General features: G+C 38.7%; 1 protein-coding gene across 2 annotated transcripts; it reads right to left on the bottom strand.

Moving 5' to 3' along the window:
* Positions 1 to 304: 304 nt before the first annotated feature.
* On the bottom strand, positions 305 to 24,225 carry LOC149844971 (putative small nuclear ribonucleoprotein F). Of its 2 annotated transcripts, XM_089995407.1 has the most exons (5): positions 24,117 to 24,225; positions 23,308 to 23,395; positions 23,161 to 23,198; positions 22,951 to 23,015; positions 305 to 499 (listed from the first exon to the last, which is right to left on the bottom strand). In XM_089995407.1, exons 1-5 carry the CDS (start codon positions 24,117 to 24,119, stop codon positions 430 to 432), a joined length of 264 nt encoding a protein of 87 aa, XP_089851533.1. In that variant the 5' UTR covers positions 24,120 to 24,225; the 3' UTR covers positions 305 to 429. The 2 variants fall into 2 exon arrangements, with proteins under 2 accessions (XP_089851533.1, XP_089851532.1); XM_089995406.1 differs by lacking the exon at positions 24,117 to 24,225 and having other exon boundaries at positions 23,308 to 23,401.
* Positions 24,226 to 24,572: the final 347 nt, after the last annotated feature.

Below are 24,572 nucleotides of genomic sequence, written 5' to 3' on the forward strand. Positions count from 1 at the left end.
GGATGACTACAAATAAGTTAATCAACAACGCTTTTAAATTGCCTCCAAGAAATAGATCAATATATTGTACAATCTTAACAAAGTATACTGTCATGCGTTCAACGCCAAGGGTTCACTGCTTCAAGACTGAGGCTTTTCTTTTCTCATGTTTTGGTAAACTTTTTTTTTTCAAGTTTCTCTACTCCATAATGCTTTGCAAAAAATTATCCAAAAGTTGAGTTTTAAAGAAAGTCACAGTAATTAGATTTTCGACAACTAAGATGTAAGTGGAGTTGCTACATAGGTAAATGCAAAACTTCAAAGATATCTGGACCAAAACACAGACAAACTTAGCAGAAATGTATTGGAGCAACGTTCTCCATAACAACATGAATAAGTCATTGAAATCTTGAAGAATGAACTAGCAGTAGTCATTAAATCCACCGATTGTCAGCCTCCCTCTGCATTTTCCATATCTTCATCTTCAGGTAAGCCTCGAATATAGAGAACATTATTGCACCTAAATTGACATGTTGAAAAGTATCAAGCCAACTTAATGAAAGCACTACCAATATTAATGGTTCAAAATATTAGCAGTAATGTGCATAGTCATGATGTTTATATTTGGCAATCTAATGAAAACTTACTTGAAGCAAGCATGATAATTATGATGTCTATACCAAACAGAAAGTAAACCACTATTTTGCATTTGATAGAGTAGCTAAATATGAAAAGAATAAAGCACGGCCCCTACTTATTGCATAACCAACTACTACATTTTTAAGCATTTACAGATTCAAAGTCAATAATTTTCTATCTATAAAAAAAAGTCAATAATTTTCTTCTTAGAGAAACAACTTATAGCTTGATCAGCCACAATTGTAACGTTTGGTAAATTGACCTAAATAATTGATAAACAATCAAAACCCCATGTTATTCAACAACAACAACAACAACAACAACTACGCCTTCATCCCAAAACAATTGGGGTCAGCGATATGAACCAAAAAAGAAATTCATTTTGGGTCTTCCACATGAATCCTTTTCCTCCAATCATTTCTATCCAACGCCATGTCCTCGGTGAGGTTCAAAGCATTCATATCCTTTCCTATCATCTCCATCCAAGTCTTCCTAGGCCTACCCCGACCTCTTTTAACTAATATATTTTCCCATTTCTCCAACCTTCTAACTGGAGCATCATTAGGCCTTCGCCGAATATGTCCAAACCACCGTAAACGATTCTCTCGCATCTTATTTTCAATGGGTGCAACACCTACCTTCTTACGTATCTCTTCGTTCCGAATCTTATCTTTTATTGTATTTCCACACATCCATCTAAGCATCCGCATCTCAGCTACACTCATTTTTTGAATATGATGTCTCTTGGCAGCCCAACATTCCGTACCATATAGTAAAGCGGGTCTAATAGTCGTCCTATAAAACTTTCCCTTCAACCGCAATGGCATTCTACGATCGCACAACACTCCAGTAGCACTTTTCCATTTCATCCACCCAACCTTTATCCTATGATTTACATCTCCATCAATTTCTCCATACTTTTGAATGATGGATCTCAAATATTTGAAATAATCATTAACCGGTATATCTTGCTCACCAAGCTTCACTACACTCCCATCACTACTTCGTTGCTTACTAAACCGACATTCCATATATTCAGTCTTACTCTTACTCAACTTAAAACCTCTAGCTTCCAATGTCTGTCTCCATAATTCTAACTTAGCATTAACCCCAACTCTAGACTCATCAATCAAAACAATATCATCAGCAAACAACATACACCACGGTACATTTTCTTGAATTGATCTCGTAAGCTCATCCATCACTATCGCAAATAGGAAAGGGCTTAAAGCAGATCCTTGATGTAACCCAACCGTTATCGGAAAATTGGTTGTCACCCCTCCACAAGTGCGGACATTGGTTACTACTCCTTCATACATATCTTTAATTATACTAATGTACTTGAGAGAAACACCTTTCTTCATCATTGTCCACCAGAGAACGTCCCTAGGTACTCTATCGTATGCCTTCTCTAAATCAATAAAAACCATATGCAAATCTTTGTTCCTCTCTCTATATCTTTCCATAAGTTGTCTAAGAAGATGTATAGCTTCCATAGTTGATCTTCCAGGCATAAAACCAAATTGATTCTCCGATATCATGACAACCTTCCTCAACCTAGACTCAATCACCCTCTCCCAAAGTTTCATAGTATGACTCATGAGTTTTATACCACGATAGTTTGTGCAATCTTGTATATCACCCTTATTCTTATATAAAGGCACCAAAGTACTCTTCCTCCACTCATTAGGCATCTTATTTGTTCGCCAAATCAAGATAAAAAGATTTGTCAACCATTCTAAACCTTTCTCTCCCAAGCATTTCCAAGCCTCGATAGGTATACCATCTGGGCCAACTGCCCTTCTTGATTTCATTTTCTTCAAAGCCTCTGCAATTTCTTTCTTTTGAATCTTGCGCATGAAGTCACGATTTATCTCATGAAAAGGAATGGAGAAGTCTCCAAGATCTTGAGCATGACTATCATTAAATAGCTTATCAAAATAATCTTTCCATCTCTCCTTAATCTCCTCATCTTTGACTAAAACCCTTTGCGTTTCATCTTTGATACATCTAACCATACCCAAATCCTTCGATTTCCTCTCTCTCATCTTAGCAAGCCTATAAATATCCTTCTCGCCTTCTTTGGTATCCAACTTGTCATAAACCTCCTTATATACCTTAGCCCTCGTGTTTCGAACAACTTTTTTAGCTTCCTTCTTTGCTATCATATACTTCTCCAAATTCTCATTATCACGACTCTTACTTAGATTTCTATAACACTCTCTTTTAACCTTAATAGCTAATTTGACATCCTCGTTCCACCATGATGTATCCTTACCTAGTGGTGCACCGCCTTTAAACTCACCCAATACCTCCTTAGCTACTTTTCTCATACCACCCGCTATCTTATTCCACATTGATTATGAATCCTCCTCGAGACACCAATCAACTTCCTTAACTACCTGCTCTACAAACATTCCTTGTTTAGCTCCTTTCAGTGCCCACCACTTAATTCTAGGATCTATCCTATGTCTATCCCTTTTGCGGCATTGTCTAATTCTAAGATCTAAAATTAAGACTCTATGTTGTGTAGCTACACTTTCTCCTGGTATAACCTTACAATCGATGCAACAACTCCTATCTCTCTTTCTAAGTAGGAAAAAATCTATCTGACTCGTATTAACCCCACTTTTAAATGTTACTAGGTGAGACTCCCTCTTCCTAAACCAAGTGTTTGCTAAGATCATATCATAGGACAAACAAAAATCTAAAATCCTTTCTCCACTTTCATTTCTTTCTCCTATACCATAGCCTCCATGGATATTCTCAAATCCATCCCTACTAATGCCTACATGTCCATTAAGGTCACCGCCGATGAAAAGCTTTTCTCCATAAGATGTCTCTTGTACTACTCCATCTAAATCTTCCCAAAATTGATGCTTAATGGAATCATCTAAACCTACTTGAGGTGCATAAACACTAATAATATTAATAATATCCATACCTAATACTAATTTAATAAGTAAAATTCTATCACCCTTCCTACGGACCTCAACTACATTATCTATAAACTGACGACTCATAACAATCCCTACTCCATTCCTATTCCTATTTATTCCTGTATACCAAATCTTATATCCCCAAGGTTCTATCACTTTAGCTTTCTCACCTACCCATTTGGTCTCTTGAAGACATAAAATATCAATCTTTCTCCTACACATAACATCTACTAACTCTACCAACTTACCAGTTAAAGACCCTATGTTCCAAGTGGCTAACCTAATTTTATGGTCTTGGACTAACTTCTTTACCCCCACCCGTCCAACAAAGTGAGGGAACCCTTGCCTATTTGACACCACACCCGGGCGCCGGTGTGACGCGTCGCTTCTGGGCGACGACCTAGCAACCCTTGCACATTTATCACTGCCTCCGGGCCTAGAGAGTACAGCGCGTCGCTCAGTAGGGAACGCCCCAACGAAATTCTCATATTGGTTCATTTTCATAGGATATGACAAAGTTTTTATGCTGGCTGTCACAGGCCTACCAAAACCCCATGTTATTATGCTTCCTAAATTCAGCGTTCATTCCATGCATATTGGGTCCCCCATTTCCAATAGACATCCACACTCTCAAATTCCTCAGCTTTCACTAATCCAATTTGAAGGGTTATCCATGCTTCAACTAATTAGCATTTTCATTCCTAAATATTTTGATTATCGCTGAAGGGAAACACAATCAACCCACCTTAGATAGTGGAGGAGCTACAATAAATGGTGTTGTGATCATGTGATTGAATCAATAATGTGGGATATAATGGAATAAAAATATAAATTATTCCAATTTATTTGCATAAGTAATTTCAGGTTAAATATAAATGGTAACAAATGAATGACGGGATTATAAAAATGCTGGAGGTGAAAAGAAGTGCAACATTTACATGTTCTGAATCTTATAATTGTAATACATGGTTTTAGCTTTCTCACAACCTTGTGTTGATTCTTTATAAAAGGTTCATAAATCATAACCCTCAATTATGAAACAATGAAAGGGATATACAGATTTATATAACTACAATTTTTCCTAATCTTTTTAGTCATCAAGATGTGATTTTAACAAAGGAGATGTTCATAAGTGGGTCCAACAGAGGTAGCATGTCAGGATGATACACTTGTGAAAACAGATCTTACCTAATCTGCTTTCAGACAGGCATACCTTATCTGCTCTCACGCATTCTCTCCCTCTCAATTTAACAGTAAAGAACCGCCTAGCTACAGAAGCACTCGTACACAACAGCAAAGTAAAGAACACAACCACTTTTCCTCGTATAAAGAAGATAGCAGTTTTAATGTGATAATTGAATCTAAAGTTCCTCATGTTGGACATTATGGGTTATGGGTCCAACCCACAGTGTGACCCGGTTTGACACCCATTAGTGGGTCACATTAGTGGCCACGTAATGGGGTTAGTGGGTGGGAGTTACGTGAATGTGGAGAGACCACATTCAGGTAACTCCCTTATTCTCCCATTATATAAGGGGTTAGGGGCTATGAAGATGATGAGACTTTCATAGCATTTATCCTGCCAAAACAATTCCACATTCTGATATCGTGGAAAAGGGTCCTGCTCACCGTCGACCTAAGGCCTGGCCTCATTGTGGGCGCCAACCGGTTGAGGAGAACGCCAAATTCCCTACACGCACTCGATGGCGAATTCATGTATGCTTCTTGTCAGTGTTTGTTTTACAGGATTCACCAACATTGGGTTATGGGCCCACCCCACGCATTTCCGCTGCGCGTGGCCGTGTAGGCCCTTTCGGCATTCCGCCTCGGTGTTGTCTGAATTCTGGATTCTGAGACAGCATGTCACCGTGGGGTGACATTCCGGCAGATGTTTGCGACAGAGGATGGCGATCATTGTTTTTCGCAGACTGTCGCCGTGGGGCGACAACCTTCACAGGTGACCGCCAGTCGCTATGGGGCGACGTTTGGTCGCCGGAGGATGGCAACTATTGTCGTGGGGCGACAAACATCCCGGTGGCAGATAAAAAAAAACGGGAGGATCGTTGTATACCTGTGGCCGTCGGGCTGCAGGGAGGTTCCGCCAGCGCCGGGATCGCCGCTGGATGCGTCGCCTGTGGAGGGGTGTGGTCGCTGGGTCGTCGATTATCGACCGATCATCATCGATAGAGGTAAGTCCCCACATCTCCTGTGGCCGTTGGGCTGCAGAGGGGTTTACCCTCGCCGATGTGTTTTAAAAGCAGGGGTTTCGGCTGGTGGCTTTTCGCCGGAGAGGCGAGACGGCGGCCTTGTCGTCGCCGCTGAATGCCCGACGTGGGTCGCTGATGGGCGGGCGACGTGGGTCGCCGAAAGATATTTGGGCATCCGAAAACGGCTGCCGTCTCCATCAGGATCAGCCGGTGCCGGGACTGTCGTCGGATTGGACGATCGCCGTAGGGCGATGTGCCGGCTGGATCGACCGTCGGTCGCCGGCGATCTTGTCGGCGCTGCTGCTGGTGTCGTACCCTTTTTTCCTCTGCTCCTTCAGCCATCGGACTACAGGGCATCACATCGTCGTCGTGGGGCGACGTCAGTCGTCAGTGGGGTGACGCAGGTCGCCGGCAGGCGACGTGGGTCGCCGTCTGGCAACGTGGGTCGCCGTGGAGCCGAAAAGGGCGGAAACCCTTTCGGTTTCCCTGAGGGTTTCTGTTTCATTTTAACAGGGGTACCGGATAAAGTCCGACGTGGTGACCCGATGACAGACCCGATCCAAACCCATTTTGGGTGGATCGGGTCTGCAGTTGATTCTTGGATCTGACCTGAACCCATAATGGTTCCGGGTCTAATTTGGAAAGAATCAGGTCTCTCTCTGATCGGGTTAGACCCGAGTCCATTTAGGACCGGGTCCGATCCAGATCCATTACAAGTTTGGTCCAATCCGGGACCGTTTAGGACCGGGTCTAACCCGGGTCCGTTTAGGACCGAGTCTAACCTGGGACCGTTTCGGACCGGGTCTAATCCGGGTCCATTTTGGACCGGGTGTAACCCGGGTCTGTTTCGAACCGAGTCCGACCCGTATCAAGTATGGGTCGGGTCAGATCCGGATTCCATTTGAACCGGGTCGGATCCATGTTAAGCAGGATCCAGACACTATTTGGACTGAACCGGATCAGAAACCTGATCCGACCCTTTTCGGGACCGGTTCAGAGTCGTTTTTCACCGGTTCTGAGATGCTAAGACCCTGTTCTCATGGATTTATGAAGATACAGGGATTTTGGCATACGGTTATAGGGTTTTATGAACTTTTGTTCATATTTGGTATCGGTTTATAAGGTTTAGAACCAGTTTGGACCATTTGATGACTGGTTCGGGGCAGTTTCAGACCGGTTCTTACTTGAGGACCCTGGGTTTTACCCGTATGAGCATGTTTTTGTTATTTTTCATGCTTTATAAAGTATTTATTTTAAATAATGCATGACTTATGCATGTTAATTCATGTATTTTGCGTTGGTTAAGTTGTGCATGATGGTTTTAAGCATGAATTGTAACTAAATTCATGACAATTAGTTTATGTATATTAGTTGAAGCATGAACTTATATTATGTCATGAATATACATGCATTAAAATGTGTACATGGACGTGCTCCATAATACAAATAGGATTTTCGGTAAAAGATCTTGATTGACCCATTCATGTAGTCACCAAAGTGATCTGAGTCGTGTTAATTAAGGATTCTTTAGACCGTATTAAGATTCGTTATTATGATTGTGTGTGAATTTATGAAACATCGATTCTACCTAAAGATAGGTCGTTGTGTTCCAAGTTTACGCAGGGTGTGATAGTAGATGTGCATTCCAGTCCATGAAGCATGTTCGTACCCAAAGGTGCAGTGCTGAATTGCCTCATGGTTACATGATCTGCTAGTTTCACCAACTGAAGTCAATTCTTTGAGAATTGAAGAGACGAAACAACTATGAGTATTATCGTTTTCACCAAAGTGGAACGATAATGGCTCAACTATGCTTGTCTCAGAAAAGTTGAAAATAAAGGGTCTCACTTTTACCTTTTCAACATGAGTCTCGTCTGATCAATAATAGTAATGTCTTTCCGTTTTCGTTCATTGTTTTATCAGGTTCCTTCCTTATCGATGGTTCTAGTAATATCCCCATTTTAGACGGATCAAATTTTTCTGATTGGAAAGAAATCGTATTATTCACTTTGGGCTATATGAATTTAGATCTGGCCTTTAGAATTGACGAACCTCCCGCTCTTACAGAGCAGAGTACAGCCGATCAGAAGGCTGCCTCTGAGAAGTGGGAGCACTCGAACAGAATTAGCCTGTTGCTTTTGCAATCTCGGGTGGCTAAGAATATTCGAGGTGCCATTCCTCACCGTGAGACAGTGAAGGAATTTCTGAGAGTCATTGAGGCTCAGTTCGTCACTTCTAATAAGGCAAGGGTCAGTACGCTCATGTCCAAATTAGTGTCTATGAAATATGTTGGTGACAGTCACATCCGACAGTACATTTTGGAAATGAGGAATATTGCGACTCAACTGAATGACATGAAGTTCGTCATCTCTGACTCCTTCTTAGTCCATCTGATCTTAACCTCGTTACCCACTGAGTATGGACCCTTTAAAATCTCCTACAACACACATAATGATGAGTGATCTTTTAATGACCTATTGGCCAAGTGTGTTGAGGAAGATGAGAGATTGAAAAGTGAGAGGGTGCCAAGTGCACATATGACCTCTTATAAGGATAAACAGAGGTCGAGGCCAAAGAAAAGCTCATTCAAAAAGAAGAATTAGAAGAGAGCCACTGGGGAGAGTTCAAACTCTCAGGCGAAAGCTAAATCCCAGTTAGGAGGCCCTTCTATAAAGTGTTTCTTCTGCAAAAAGAAGGGGCATAAGAAGGTGAATTGTTTGAAGTACAAGAAGTGACTCGAAAATAAAGGTAATAAGTCATTCATTTCTCATGAGTGCAATCTAATTCATGTTTCATTGCATAGTTGGTGGATTGATTCTGGTGCCACGATGCACATTGCCAACTCTTTGCAGGCATTTCTGAACAAAAGAGAACCAACGAAGCATGAAAAAAGCATCTTCTCAGAAAATAAGATGCGCTCGCATGTCAAGAGCGTTGGGACCTGCAAAATTGTGTTGGAGTCAGGATTCATATTGGATTTGGTCGATACATTTTATGTGCCATCTTATAGTCGGAACCTAATTTCAATTTCAAAACTTGATAAGTTTGACTTTGTATTTAAATTTAAAAAATATGAACTTATTATTATGAAAAATTCAATGAATATAGGTTCTGCATATATATGTGTGATGGCTAGTATCGATTAAGAACCAAATTTCAAATTCGGGAATTTCACTCCATTAAGAACACAATGATTGACAATAAACGTGGCCTAAAGGATGATCAATCCTATTTGCTTTGGCATCGGAGGTTAGGACATATCTCGAAAGAGAGAGTCTAAAGACTCGTGAAAGAGAGAATCCTCGGATCCCTTGATTTTACAAATATAGAGCCATGTGTTGACTGCATAAAGGCTAAGCAGTCTAACACATATAAGAAAGATGTCAAACACAACAATGAAAAGTTAGAAATAGTGCATACGGATGTGTACGTCCCTTTTTCACCGTGTTATACGGGTGAAAAATATTTTGTCACCTTTATAGATGATTACTCATTGTATATGTATCTCTACTTATTATCTGAAAAATCAGAGGTCTTTCAGGTTTTTAAGGACTTCAAGAAAAAAGTAGAGAAACAAACCGGTGAAGTTATTAAGGTTGTCGGGTTTGATAGAGGTGGCGAATATTATGTTCACTGAGATGGGACAAAAGGAAGGTTTATTAGCGCGATTTCTAAAAGAGGAAGGCATTATACCTCAGTATACCATGCCTGGTAGTGCTTACCAGAATGGTGTAGCTGAAAGGAGAAACCGTACGCTTAAAGAAATGGTTCGAGCGATGTTGAATCACTCAAACCTCCCTTTGACCTTGTAGGGTGAAGCTCTTAGGACAGCAGTGCATATTCTGAATAAGGTTCCTACGAAGGCTGTTTAAAAGACTCCTTACGAGTTATGGACAGGTAGAAAATCTTCTTTATCATATATACACATATGGGGATGTCTAGCAGAAGCTAAATTGTATAACCCACATATAAAAGCTTTTGATCCTAGGACAACTAGTGGTTTCTTCATTGGTTATCCAGAAAGATCGAAAGGCTTTAGGTTTTATTGTTCATCTCATACACCACAGATAGTGGAAACAGATAAAGCAAGATTTCTTGAAAATGGTTCTGTTGGGATAGATGCGTCACAAAATATTGATTTTGAGAAAATGCAGGATTCAGGTTTCACACCTGCTAAGGATAAAGACCCGATTTTCTCTATCATTGTTCCTTCGAGTAATGTAAGAGAAAGTCCAGTCAATGAATATCAATCCCAACTAGATTCGGTTGTTGATGAGGATATACAACAGCAAAAGGATACAAAGACTCATTTTGAACCACCTGTAGCACCTGTATGGAGGTCCACCAACTCATTTTGATTTAGAGCTGCATCAGATGAATGTGAAAATTGCCTTCCTGAATGGGAATCTAGATGAGGAGGTATACATGCAACAACCTCCTAGGTTCAGTATGGATGACTCGAATAACTTAGTTTGCAAATTGAATAAGTCAATTTATAGACTTAAACAAAACTCCCGCCAGTGGTATAAGAAGTTCAATCAGGTAATGAACTTTGGATTCACTGAAAACATTGTTGATCAGTGTATTTACATTAAGACTAGTGGGAGTAAGTTCATAATTTTGGTTTTATATGTTGACGATATTCTTCTTGCAACTAATGATTTGAGTCTATTATATGAAACAAAAGATTTTCTTTCCTCTCATTTCGATATGAAAGACATGGGTGAGGCCACTTATGTCCTTGGAATCGAGATCCGTCGTAACAAGACTAAGGGTGTCCTTAACCTCTCTCAGAAATCCTATATCATTAAGGTTCTTAAAAGATATGAGATGGAGAATTGTTCTCCTTGTTCGGCACCTATAGTGAAAGGAGATAAATTGATCTTAAAGGACTGTCCTCAAGATGATATTGCGAAGGCTCAAATGGATGTTGTACCATATGCTTCGACAGTTGGGAGTTTGCAGTACGCGTAAACCTGCACTCAACCTGATATAGCATTTGTTGTGGGAATGCTTGGTAGATATCAGTCAAATCCAGGCATTGCGCACTGGAAAACAACGAAGAAGGTTATGCGCTATTTATAAGGAACGAAAGACTATATGTTGACCTACAGGAAAGTTGACCACCTAGAGGTCGTTGGATACTCTGATGCGAACTTAGGAGGGTGCATTGATAATAGAAAATCCACTACTGAATACATTTTCCTTCTAGCGGGTGGTGCTGTCTCATGAAGAAGTGGAAAGCAGTCTACCACTGTTGCTCATACCATGAAGGCAGAATTTATTGCTCTATACGAGACTTCGTCACAGGCCATTTGGATAAGAAACTTCATTATGGGTCTTAGTATAATAGACTCTATTGAGAGACCACTAAAGATCTTTTGTGATAATGAAGCAGCCGTGTCCTTTTCAAATAACAAGAGCTCAACATCATGTCGACACATGGAGTTAAAATATTTTATTGTTAAAGAAAAGACTGAGAATCATCTGGTATGTATTGATACAATTAGGACGAAGAAAATGACTGCGGATCCCCTTACTAAAGGGCTAGCACCGGGATTGTATTCCCAACATGTAAAGGGGATGGGTCTTTTTGATTCCTTCTGCTGTATGACAATACATTATGTGATCACATTTGTGTTTATGTTTTGATTCTCTAAGGTTTTGTGTTATTGTTGATTTTGCATAAAGAATCTCTCATATGGGTTAGAGAGAATAGCAGAATAACAATATTAAAATGACCAATAGAATAGGTGAGAGACCAACCTATTCATAAAGGTAATTTTCTACATGCCTAAGCACTTAAGGTGAATTGTAGTGTAGTACATGGGAATATGACATTTCATAAAGGAGTGTTCATATCCATGACTCATACGATTCATCCTTGTGATAAAGGGTGGCATGTGAACCCACATGAAGTGTTAAATCGAGATAACGGTATACACCTCAATTTAACACACTTTTGGTGTCAATGGGTCAAGTAGGAGAATGTTGGACATTATGGGTTATGGGTGTAACGACCCCAATCCATACCCTTTAAAAATGCGGAATTTTTTTTTTTAAGAGTTGCGGAAACCTTCCCAGAGATCTGGGGTCCTCACAGTTCCACTTTCCATTGGATAGCCCATCCACCACAACGAAGTTGCAATTATCATCCATATCAACCAACTAAAACTCTTTTATTAATCAACAACAACAACAACAACTACGCCTTCATCCCAAAACAATTGGGGTCAGCGATATGAACCAAAAAAGAAATTCATTTTGGGTCTTCCACATGAATCCTTTTCCTCCAATCATTTCTATCCAACGCCATGTCCTCGGTGAGGTTCAAAGCATTCATATCCTTTCCTATCATCTTCATCCAAGTCTTCCTAGGCCTACCCCGACCTCTTTTAACTAATATATTTTCCCATTTCTCCAACCTTCTAACTGGAGCATCATTAGGCCTTCGCCGAATATGTCCAAACCACCGTAAACGATTCTCTCGCATCTTATTTTCAATGGGTGCAACACCTACCTTCTTACGTATCTCTTCGTTCCGAATCTTATCTTTTATTGTATTTCCACACATCCATCTAAGCATCTGCATCTCAGCTACACTCATTTTTTGAATATGATGTCTCTTGGCAGCCCAACATTCCGTACCATATAGTAAAGCGGGTCTAATAGTCGTCCTATAAAACTTTCCCTTCAACCGCAATGGCATTCTACGATCGCACAGCACTCCAGTAGCACTTTTCCATTTCATCCACCCAACCTTTATCCTATGATTTACATCTCCATCAATTTCTCCGTACTTTTGAATGATGGATCCCAAATATTTGAAATAATCATTCACCGGTATATCTTGCTCACCAAGCTTCACTACACTCCCATCACTACTTCGTTGCTTACTAAACCGACATTCCCATCACTCTTTTATTAATGAATAAGAAAATTTCAAAGACAAGGTTTTCTTCAACTGAAAGTAAAGTAACACTTGCAGAAATTAAAAGAACTGAAAGACAAAAGAAAGAGCCATTATGTCCTCTATTGAAGCTGACAAGCCCAAGTATAACTCATCCATCCCCAGATGCATGTCCAACTTTACTGTTCAACATTTCCTGTGAAAAACCAACAAAGTAGGGTGTCAGAACCAAAATTCTGAGCACAGCTACTTCTAAAGAAACCAGGTGAGAGAAAGAACATGGATAAGATTTCATGCAGTGATTTGAGTGAGTGCAGATATAAAATTTGCAACATCTAAATATCCATAACTACCAATAATTGCATTTACTCACCAGTCAAGAACAGTAAACAGTGTCATATATTAATAACTAAATGATCAAACATTTCAGCATGATTTCACAAAGTAAGTCATATGCTACCAACAAATGATGTCATGATATCAAGAATGAGTCAAACATGCATGATCTAATGCATAACAGAAAAATGCATGATTAGGTGCAATGCATGATTTCTTCTGTTATCTTTCATTTAAGTCCCATCTTTCCATATGCATGCTCTATTAAATGCACACATCTTTAAGTTTCTCTTTTTAATTACCGTGGCCCGCGGATACACCAAACGGGTACAAACCCCGAGGTCAAGTAGGTTCTCAGGGTAGCTTAACACACAATTTGTATTTTATTACTGGGTTCCAACTTAGCCCTCGACCGATATCAGGAAACAGCACCATCCATCGGAACATTAGACCTCCACATCTAATGTCTCGGGGACACAAGGGACACCCCACGCCCACAAGTGTCACTTCCTTGGTACCATAAACTCACAGTTGTGACTAACACACCACTCCCGGGTAAAGTGGCGGGCTCTCCCTAAAACCGTGGTCAGGAGAAGAACCTCAATATCGGGTTCAGGGGCAACAACGCACACAGAGTTTTTGTATCCTCACAGTCTCCCCAAGACCGGATAACTAAGATTCTCATACTCCAGATGAGATATCCCAGAAGGTATATTACACTGTTCTTATTCATTATATTTTTAATTAAGTCCATTTCTTTAAGTTTGCAACACATATGCAAAAGTAAAGTGAAAACCCGCACCCTCCCTTGCAGGGACCCATTCGGGACTCCAGCCCGTATAAACCACTAGAACAGTGTAGTAATGTGCCAAACCATCTTATGTGGTTTAAGTGATGCTTTTAAAAACATATATAAAAGAAAACCAAACCCACGGCTCTCCAGGCCGGTGATGGTCCCATAGGCCATCGGTGCATCACATAATAAAACCAAGTAGTATTTCATTTATAACACTAGGCCAAAATGCCAAAAGCATATATATTCATGCAAATATAAACCCAAACATATGCATGTCATAATTCATTCATATGCATTTTCAATATGTGTGTGTTACCTACATCACATATGGGTCTTAACCAATCCATGGTTTCTTTAAGTGTGTGAGTGTACATGTACCATTTCACATATAAATCAAGTGCACATGTTCAAGAAGTCTTACTAATAATTGAATCATGCTCACACTCATGTGTACCATAGTCATAACAGTCAAGTGAAAACATAAATCTCCACGACCAGTGTTTTCAAATGCACATCCATATGTGCCAATATAACCATGGTCATGAAACAACAACACTCACAAGCATGGTTTCAAAGATTCATGTGCAAGGATTCACTTATTTATACCAAAATGCGTATTTTCATTCCTTGATTGATTTTATTATATCATGTGAATACCCATGCATGTAGATTCAAGAAATCAAACATTACTTCCATGATTACTCATGCCCATGAAAACAACTAGACAACGATATCCAACTCAAGCACAACAAATCAAGTCTAAGCATATTAGCATTTTCATTCGCATGTATGCAAAGAGCCAGGTCTAACACGATTAGCTAGTATTTCTGAAAAATTAAAGTGCTAAGCTAATCTTCCATATGAGCCATACTATACACGAACAAGGATTCAATCGACTTGTCATTTGTCCACAAGCATGGACAGTTAAGGAAATGGCATTTACCATATTTTCCTTTGTAAAAATATAGTCCAGCACCATTCGGCTGGGCTTGGCAGGGTTCCACACAACCCATGATCTTATGCTATCCTTCCACTCACTACTTATAACAAAACAACCAGACTAAAATTGTCAAAAACTGCACAATGGTCATGATAACTGGTTCTAACGCTAGTCAAAATAGACATTTCAACTAGCCATTTCTTTGTCATTAAAAGATCAACAATCAAATTTCTGCATCATCAACAGTTAAAAAGGAAACATAAACAGTTCAAACAGAACTTCACAGCTACTACTCCTAAATCAGCTGAGTTTCTTTCCTCTCCCTTTTCAACTGATGGAAAGCTTTTTCAGCAATTCAAAAGAAGCTTAAGAGAATATAAACAATATTTCTGAAAACTTTGACTTTAGTATGCTAAGAGGTATGCTTCCAAGTAAGTTCCAAGAGAGTATTTTACAACCACTTAATTTGTTGTGAAAGAGATGCATGGTTAGAAGCAGTATTGCAAGAAGCCAAAAATGCAATGCAAACATAATAGTTTTTTTTTCTTTACTATTGACACTGAGTATAAAGCCATTGATTAAGACTATTGTAGCCAAATGAACACTTCTAAAAGAATTTCTATACATAAAATGACTTATAGTTTATTTACAATTGCCTTCCAATTCTCAATGTTATTATCATATTGTCCATTTGTCATCATCCTCTTCACCCATAACAACACAACACTATCAACTTTTTATTTTTCTTCACTAGCACAGTCCCTACCACCCTCTCTCTGGTTGGCCTGGAAATAACCAGGATGGATCAATTAACCTGGGTATTACTACCTCAAGGTAGCAGGAAAAAAAATGGTTAGAACTTAGGATACCATATCAGCATGCAAAGAAAACATAGTCTTCATATGTTATCATTTACATTTATCCTCGTGTATATATCAGTATACCTATTACACCATACGACTGACGATTCCACAAGACAGCCAAACATATAGAACAAGTTGTTGCTTTATTCACGCACACAGCACCTGGACCGGACTTATTTCTATTGACACTTAAAAGAGTTCTGGGTTCCCCTAACCCATCAAGACTTCCAACATTGCACGCTTCAACAAACCTGCTGCCAATTTCAAAGTCAATGACTCAATGCTACATGGTACTCTAAAATTTAATCTCATCTTTTAGCCCGCCCTTACCTACATAAAATATCAACCTCCAGAAAATATCTCCCACGTCCAACAATCATTTACATCATTCCAACAAAGGAAAAATATCACAACAATCCTCTTTGAATGAGGAACATTACACAGATTCAAATATTTTCTTTTTTAATTTGATATGGTAAACCAGAATGTATCAAATCTGTATGCACAAAATGAAGGACAGGTTTTATACAAAACAAAGGATCTGATACAAAACCCAAAAGCATAAATATCTTTAGCCCTTTCCACACTATGACATGCAGCATAATGAAATACATAAAAGAAATAAACTCACATAAAATGCTAAACATCGAGAATTTATCATTTAAGAAGTTAGCATCATCAAATTAACAAGAAATTGAAATACAATCCCCCATTTCGACTGAATTGGAGTTTTCGTCAATCATCCCCAAATCTAAAAGATACTGAAAACACCATGATTCTTGAGAAAAAGAATAGCCCCAGGAAGGGTTTTCCAAGAACCCATCTCAAACCATCGCACGGAATCGAACCCTTGTTCGATTCCTTCCCCGAAATCCAAAAAGCACCGTACCTGTCTTTCCGATGGATTTCCCGGCGATCGAAGGCTGGAGGCTGACGCTCCTCACTGCTGCCGTGAAGAAAGGTGTTCGCTAGGGGCTTTGGTGGGTGTGGCTGACCGCAACTCGCCGGCAACCTCCTTTCCTCCGGCGTGTGCGCACCGAGCGAGCGAGAGGAACGGGGAGAGATGGGGAAGAGAGAGAGCCCGAGTGAAGAGGGCATAACCCTCTCTTCACTCCCCTTTTATCGGCCCCAGGCCCCCTCCTTCCTTGCCGAGATGGGAGGGGGAGGTCGGTTACGCCCTGCGTAACCCCCCCTTCCCCCCTTTCCTTTTTCCAGTTAGGGTTTATCGGGCAACCCTTATCGGGTTGCCCCTTTTAAAAAGAACTCGGGTCCGGGTCCAAACCCGTGACCCGCAATGCTAGGTCCATTTTAATAATGGACCCGGTTCGCCCATGAGTGCCAGATCCTCAGTTGGATTCGTGGATCCAATTGTGGGTCCGACCCTCCATACTAACTTTATTTATTTTTTTCTTCTTTTAATTACTATTAATTATTTATTAAATTTGGAATTTAACATTATACATATAATTTAACCCCCATCAATATGGATTCGTAAGTTGGATCCAAATGGATCCAACTATGGATCCTCGAATTCGCTTAATATATATATATACATATATGTATATTTCTATTTTATTAATAATATAAATATTATTTATTTATGAGTATACACATATATATATATATATATTTAGATATATATAAATATATACATATGTATATGGATCCGGTATATGGATCCCATACCCATCTACGCACCCCAATTGAATGATTATTCTCTGAATTATTAAATAAATTAAAAATTATTATACTTATACGTATATATCAAATTTACGAGGTAAATGTATGCGGAAAACCCCTTTATGGGTCCTGGATCTGTAATTTGGATCCAGGCCCAATTTGCAAAATTTTATAAAATTTTCGGGTTTTACAATGGGTCCAACCCACAGTGTGACCCGGTTTGACACCCATTAGTGGGTCACATTAGTGGCTACTGTAAACACCCCAAATTTTTACTCACCTTCTTGACATCGCCCTCAATCATCATATTTCAGTTCTTCAGAAGCAATGAAGGGCAAAATGGTCATTTTCCAAGATTGAACCTTGCAGAAAGTCCTAAATTTCATTCATGAGCCTCAAAATTTCTATATTTAGGTTCAGAGACATCTTCAAATTGCAAAATTTCAAAATCCTTTTTCTGGACAAAAAGCTAAAATTTCCAAGTCCGAGCTCAAAGTGACATTTCATAGAACATGTCTTTGCATAGCATTGCATCATTTCACTGCATAGCATGTCAGTTTGAGATCCAGAACTCCTGATTTTTAAAATTGTAAATCCAGATTTGATTTTTAAACTTTTTTTTTCAAATTGATTTTTAAACTTTTTTTTTCAAATTGATTTTTAAAACCCAGGGTATTCAAAATTACCAAAATTTCCCATTTTACCCCCAGGACTTTGAATTACAAAAGTTTTCTCAAGAAAAACAATCTGGATATTTGGATATTGATTTTAAAGATTTTATCTCAAAACTTTTTGCAAAAAGATTTTAAATCTCTTTACAAAATTTTTTACATTTATTTTATCCATATTTTGCCCTAAAAAACCAATTTTTCCAAATTCTTGAAAACAAATAATGTTTTATCTCGTATTTTCAAATAAATGGAGCGGGACCCGCCTTTGAACTAGCATCATACTCAGACTCTCAGGTAAGTTGTTTATTCTCAAGCGAGACCCACCCGAAGTTCGTACCAATTTGCAATTTTTTCTTTTTAATTTCTCAATATTTATTTATTTATAGTTAGTGGGCCCACACACATGTGGCACCCCAATTGAAAATAAAAGACTTGCAAAAACAAAACAAAACTTTATTTTCAAAAGGATTTTAAAAGTGGATTGAGATGACATTTCCATAAAAGCCTCTCATTTATTTCACTATTCATTTTTTTTATTATTTCTTTTATTAATTTGCTTACCTAAAAATTTAAAAGGAAACAGCCCAAACGGCGCCACAGCCATACTTTCAAAAATTTCCATCTTACCTAAAAACTTAGGTAAATGAAACACATTTTTTTGAAAAAAACATAAGGAGGCGCCCTTTTGAAAATGACTACCTTTAATTCTACAGTTTCAAAAAACTTTCAAGAGAAGTGTAACGGAATTTCAAAAGGGGAAAGCTCCGATCTTTTGAAAAGGGGAGTGGAAAATCTTTAAAAGGGGGAGCCTGGCCGATGGAAGAGAGGTGGAAAAGAAATTTTTGATTTTCTGGTTTTTGTGGCAAGAAACCCAGCCGTTTCAGCCCCTTTTTCAGTCCACCAGCAGAGGTCCAACGTGTTCCTGCCATCATTTTCCACCGCCAACGGTTGCTGCCCATCCCCACTTCAGCCCAACCGCAACCCAGCCAGCGTTTTCACCATCTGCCTTCAGTCCACCAGCCAGAGATCTAGCCCGCTCTGCCCCTTCTTCAGCCCACCAACAGGGGATATACAAGGCAATCTGGTTATCATTGTTGAACATTCAGTACACGATTGTCTGTGGTTGTCTAAGAACTCCTGACTTGGGAAGGTTCCTCATTGAAGAGAAGCACATCCCAGAAGATAAGGTATTTCTCCAGAGTACACACTACAACGTTTTATTTTTCTCATATTGAAAGATATGATCAATCAGCTGTTGATGAGTTTACTAAAGATCTACCATACATGCACTTAATTGGTAATAATGGTGCTAAAGATCAGAATATTGCCTTCTACGCAGATGAAACTAGTAAACTTTTGCATTCCAGTGATCTTGCTTACAGTGAACCACTGGAGCATAGTTATTCATTGATATCTGCAGACAAAGTCTATTATATAGGTGTTCCGTCTGAGTTTGGAAACACTCTGATGAATGAATTGACAAGCCAAAATAGTCCTGCAGAACCAAAAACATTTTCATCTATACAGTTATAGTCTGTTGGTTCCAGTGGGTCTGAGCCTCCAAATCTTACTTCTGTGGTAAAAAGATGTTATCTGAAACTATGGTTTCTGAGTCCCTTTCTGTCACCAAAGCTTCACCTGAAGGCATAAGTGATGCATTACATGCTTTTAATGAAAATGTTCAAGTTTTCTATTCTGGGGTTAGTGAGTCTATAGATACTTCGCTTAATAAGTTCAATAGTACTCTAAAAGTTTTTTTTTTTTCTGTTTTTGATTTGTTCACCATGATTGACATCATGCCTATACGCTGTTATGAGTAATGGCTGGCTTATCATTCATCGACCCTCTCATCAATTTCTGTTAGATGTTTTGATGTTAGATGTCTTGCTGAATTTTTTTTTTTTTGCCTTTGTTATAAGATAGCTCATTATCTATCAGCTGCACTTTCAAAACTCCACAATTTTCACTACACCTTCACCATTGCTTTTCTCATGTTCAGCCTTAAACACTGCCTCACCAACAACAAGCTTCCGGTATCACCTATATCTAATGCCCAAATTCACACATATATATATACATGAGAAATCTCATGCAGCACCTACAACAAATAGGCCTAAATTTTGCAGATTATCCTGGTTGTTTACAGATTATATCAGTTTAATCCAGCTGATAGAAGCTGCACCCAGGAGTGCCGATCATGTACTGGGTGACATTTAACCACTTATATCATCAAAAGTGGGTTTTTCTAAAACGGTTTTATTTTGTGTCCCTGTTTAGAGAAGTTTCAATTTTCAAAGTTCAAGCAAGTGACAATACTTGGTATTAGCATGACCTGTGTAAGTATTCAATTAGAAGTTCAGTGAGGTACCCCCAATGGGGGCTGTAGAATTAAAATGATGGAAAGGTATAAAGTCAGTATAGAATTAGGAGGTGGAGCTTGTGGAAGTGCCTACAAGGCACTCAACCTGGAAACCAACTTGATCTTATGCCATAAACATGATTTTCTGCAGGAGTGCAGTTTGGATAATCGAACATGTTCATGAATGGATATTTTAATACCCATTCATGATTTCTTGACCATCTTTTATATGCTTTGTTATGGATATATAGGGAAGCTCCATACCCATTTTTACAGAGAAATACATTATAATTTGGGAAATAAGACTGTGTGAAATCCCCTACAGAAACTGTATATACCTGTATTTTCTGATTTTACCCATTATATGGAATTTCCATTAATATGTATATTTTCTCATTATATGTATATATATATCCATATATATATATATGTATATCTATGTATATCTACCTATATGTATATGTATATATGTATATATATATGTTATGTATATATATACATATATATATATATATGCTTATATATATATCCCTTCATGTGCACTTATTTACATATATGAGCATCCATGTATCTAATTTCTCATGTAAATACACTTCCATTGTTACATATCATTTAGCACCAATTTTAGCAATTTTGATATATATATACATCTCTTCGTTGTATATATCATATATATATATACCCATTTCCTTGGTTTCTTTGTACTAATTCTTATTTTGCAGGAAAGCTGGAGGATACTGACTCTTTTATACTCCGTATTTTTTTTTTTGATTCATGTCAGATGATGTAATAATCAAACTTGGAATAATATTTACTTTTACTGCTTAGATTAGGATGCATCTCATGTAGTTTGATTCCTTCAATATCCTGATTCTATGATTCATATATCTCAAATTTCAAAATTCACTGTGGATGAACACGAATGGCACGTGCATCAACTCTTAGAGAGTTGATGAACTCGGTAGAGTCCATATTTACGGCCCTAGTCGGAATATGGACGAGACCCAGATCCATCATCTTTCTACCAGTCACATTGAGCCAACACTCTTAGGCTATTTTAAAAATGCACATCATATTTCCAATTTTTCAAAATATTGTGAATTAACTCAAATAAACTCTGAACATGTTCATGGCCACAGTCAAAATATGTGAAGGATTTACTTTGGCTTAATCCATATTTTTCCAACAAATTTTTCAGAAATCTTTCCAAAGTGCATTCATTTATTCAAATCATCTGCATCATCTGTTTTTCTCATGATTTTCTCAAGAAATTTTCACTCTCTGAAAATCGATTCCTCAAGAAACTATGAAGATTTCCGAAGTTGGATTTTCCAAATCAAAGTTTTCCCGTGATTTTCCCTGAAAATATTATTTTCTTAAGACACTTTCAAAAGGAATTTCTCCTCTTTCTCAAGAATCCAAGTTGGTTTTCAGACATTTCAAAAGACAAGATTCTCAGGAATCCAATTTCCTAAGTTTTGAATTTCCTTCTCCAAAGATTTTTTCTATAAATTTTCTATCATTTTCTTAAGAAAATTCTCAAAGTCCGAGTTTTCCCGACAAATGCTTTCCTTTTCAAACGTTCATCTTTTCTCAAGAATTCCTTCCATTTTTTTCGAGATTCTCATTTCTTCATGGTTTTCCAAGTCTTTATAAACTTTCAATTTTCCTGAGATTCTCATTTCTTCATGGTTTTCCAAGTCTTTATAAACTTTCTCAAGATTTTCTCGAGATTCTCACTTCTTCAAGATTTTCCAAATCTTTATAAACTTTCCCGAGATTTCAAATCTTCTTCGTCTGAGTTTCCTGAGAGATTGATTTTCATCTTTTTCCTGAGAAATGCTTTTCTTTTCTAAGCATACATCATATTTTTCCAACTTACATTTTTCAAAATCTCATAACACATGCCTGAATTCTCTGTGCATTTAGGATAGAACACAATTTCGATAATTTTACTAAGTCAAGCACAATTTTTGGTCCTTGGTTCGATTACCCCTGTTAAAGGCGGCAGGAACGGTCGAACCTCGTACCGACAGGTCGAGCCCCATCCCATGGATTTGCCCGCAATTTTCGAAAACGGAGGCGAGTATTTCAAAACAATTTCCAAAATTCGGTCAAGTTTGAATCGCGAAAGCATTTTCCTCTCTCTTCTGCAAGGAAGGGAAGACGGAAAAATTTTTGCGACGAAAACAACTACGTAATGGGGTTAGTGGGTGGGAGTTACGTGAATGTGAAGAGACCACATTCACGTAACTGCCTTATTCTCTCATTATATAAGGGGTTAGGGGCTATGAAGATGACGAGACTTTCATAGCATTTATCCTGCCAAAACAATTCCACATTCTGATATCGTGGAAAAGGGTCCTGCTCACCGTCGATCTAAGGCCTGGCCTCATTGTGGGCGTCGACCAGCTGAGGAGAACGCCAAATTCCCTACACACACTTAATGACGAATTTAGGTATACTTCCTGTCAGTGTTTGTTTTACACGATTCGTCAACACCTCCATTTTAGATGAGGAGTCACAGGTTTCAAAACCTTTTGAGGGATAAACCCTAGATGGAAGTACTCAAAAACAAAAACATGAACCAGGAAGAAGGAAAGAACAAACAGGAACTCAAGAAATACCTACCTGATGAGAATCTCACCAAGCTGCCCTGCATTTTGCCCATCAATAATCTCCTCCGCATTAGCAAGCTGCACATAGCAACCTAAAAGATGAGAAGACTGCATGTATAGACATGATAAAATAGCATAACATGTTTGATGTCATAAAATATCCACCAACACATGAAAGGCATATTCCTGGTTGAACAAACAAAAGGAAGAAACTTCAAGCTACCTGTAAATTCATGTATGAGTCTACTGAAGCCAGGTAACCTGATAACAGAAAAAAGAAGAAGCTAAATTAGACAAACAAGCTTTTAGGCCGCAAACAGCATATCATACCAGTAGAATATTATCCACATCAACCACAAACAAAGATCACCTTGGTATTCCATTCCCCACTTCAGCTTCACTATGACGGGCTTCCCGGTGAGATTATTCAGGAAAGGCTTGGGATTAACTGGTACAGCCTGCATTCGATTAAAGTTTTAACTAGAACATCCAGCAATCCAATGTAAGAGCCACAACAAATATCAACTGAAGAAAAAACAAATGAATAGGCCAAATTAGTTAACACTATTGCGGTTTGATACGTTTGTCAAGCTATGGGGGAGAGAAGACTAGAAAAGAGGTATGATAGATGGAGCGGAAATTTTGTGAAACTTCTAGTAGTCATGCGTGCTATTTCACGTGATTATTTCAATGGAATATTTAGATACAGTTAGAAGGGATTCCAAAATTACCAGTTCCTATGAAACTATAGAGAAACATATTTTTATCACCTATATGGATGATAACTTGCATTTCTTTGACGAGCTCGAGTTCATCCATTTCTTACGAATTTTCAGATCACTCACACCACCCGTGTGTGTGTGTGTGTGTGTGTGTGTGTGTGAGAGAGAGAGAGAGAGAGAGAGAGAGAGAGCAATTTGGATGCACTAATATCCCATATTATCCCTGTTTTCTGAAACGGTGAGTGCATGTAAACACCCTCTACGAGATCGGATTTCCTTGACGATTAGAATGCGGAACATAAGCAGTAAGGAACGAAATGCACAAGAGGCAAATCCTTAAACCCTAAACCCCAAAACTGTCTCACCAAAATCAGTGTTAGCATTCCAAAATAGACAAAGTAGCAACAACAGAAAACAAGAAAACAAGAAGGTAAATTTAGAGAACAAGAGAGTTTACCATGACGGATGGACAGAATGAAGGAAGGAAAGACTCTCCGGGTTCACTCCTCCCCTGCTTGTTTCAGAGGAGCTCTGCCGATGGAAGAGGGAAAGAGGGCATTTTAAAGTGTCATGGGGCGGCCCAGCCAGAAGTCCAAACTAAGTTGGATCTGAATTGGATCATAGTTCAGGTCTGGATTCGGTCACGGAGGGAGTCAGTAAGGACCTTCGGGCTGGGCAAGCCAACCCGATCCATTGGGTCAGGATTTTAGGCCGCTACCTGTCAGCTACCGCCTACCGGGCCGAAACCCAGACCGTTTATAAATGGAACGGATCGACTTGATGGGATTGAGCCATTAATTAATCATCGCTGAGGATGCAAGTTGGTAATTATTAATATTTACCCAATTACTTGAGTTAAGTTTATAAGTAATTAGTTGGGTATTTGGTAAGTGTTAACGATTACTATTTCCTT

This window comes from Nuphar pumila, chromosome 2, assembly GCF_984573655.1.
Source record: "Nuphar pumila chromosome 2, dmNupPumi1.hap1.1, whole genome shotgun sequence".
NCBI lineage: Eukaryota > Viridiplantae > Streptophyta > Magnoliopsida > Nymphaeales > Nymphaeaceae > Nuphar > Nuphar pumila.

Coding starts and splice junctions, on each gene's coding strand:
- LOC149844971 (XM_089995406.1), bottom strand. CDS start 23,401: ATGCAGGCTGTACCAGTTAATCCCAAGCCTTTCCTGAATAATCTCACC. Junction 23,199..23,307: donor GTGGGGAATGGAATACCAAG/GTGATCTTTGTT, acceptor TTCTGTTATCAG/GTTACCTGGCTTCAGTAGAC. Junction 23,016..23,160: donor ACTCATACATGAATTTACAG/GTAGCTTGAAGT, acceptor TGCTATGTGCAG/CTTGCTAATGCGGAGGAGAT.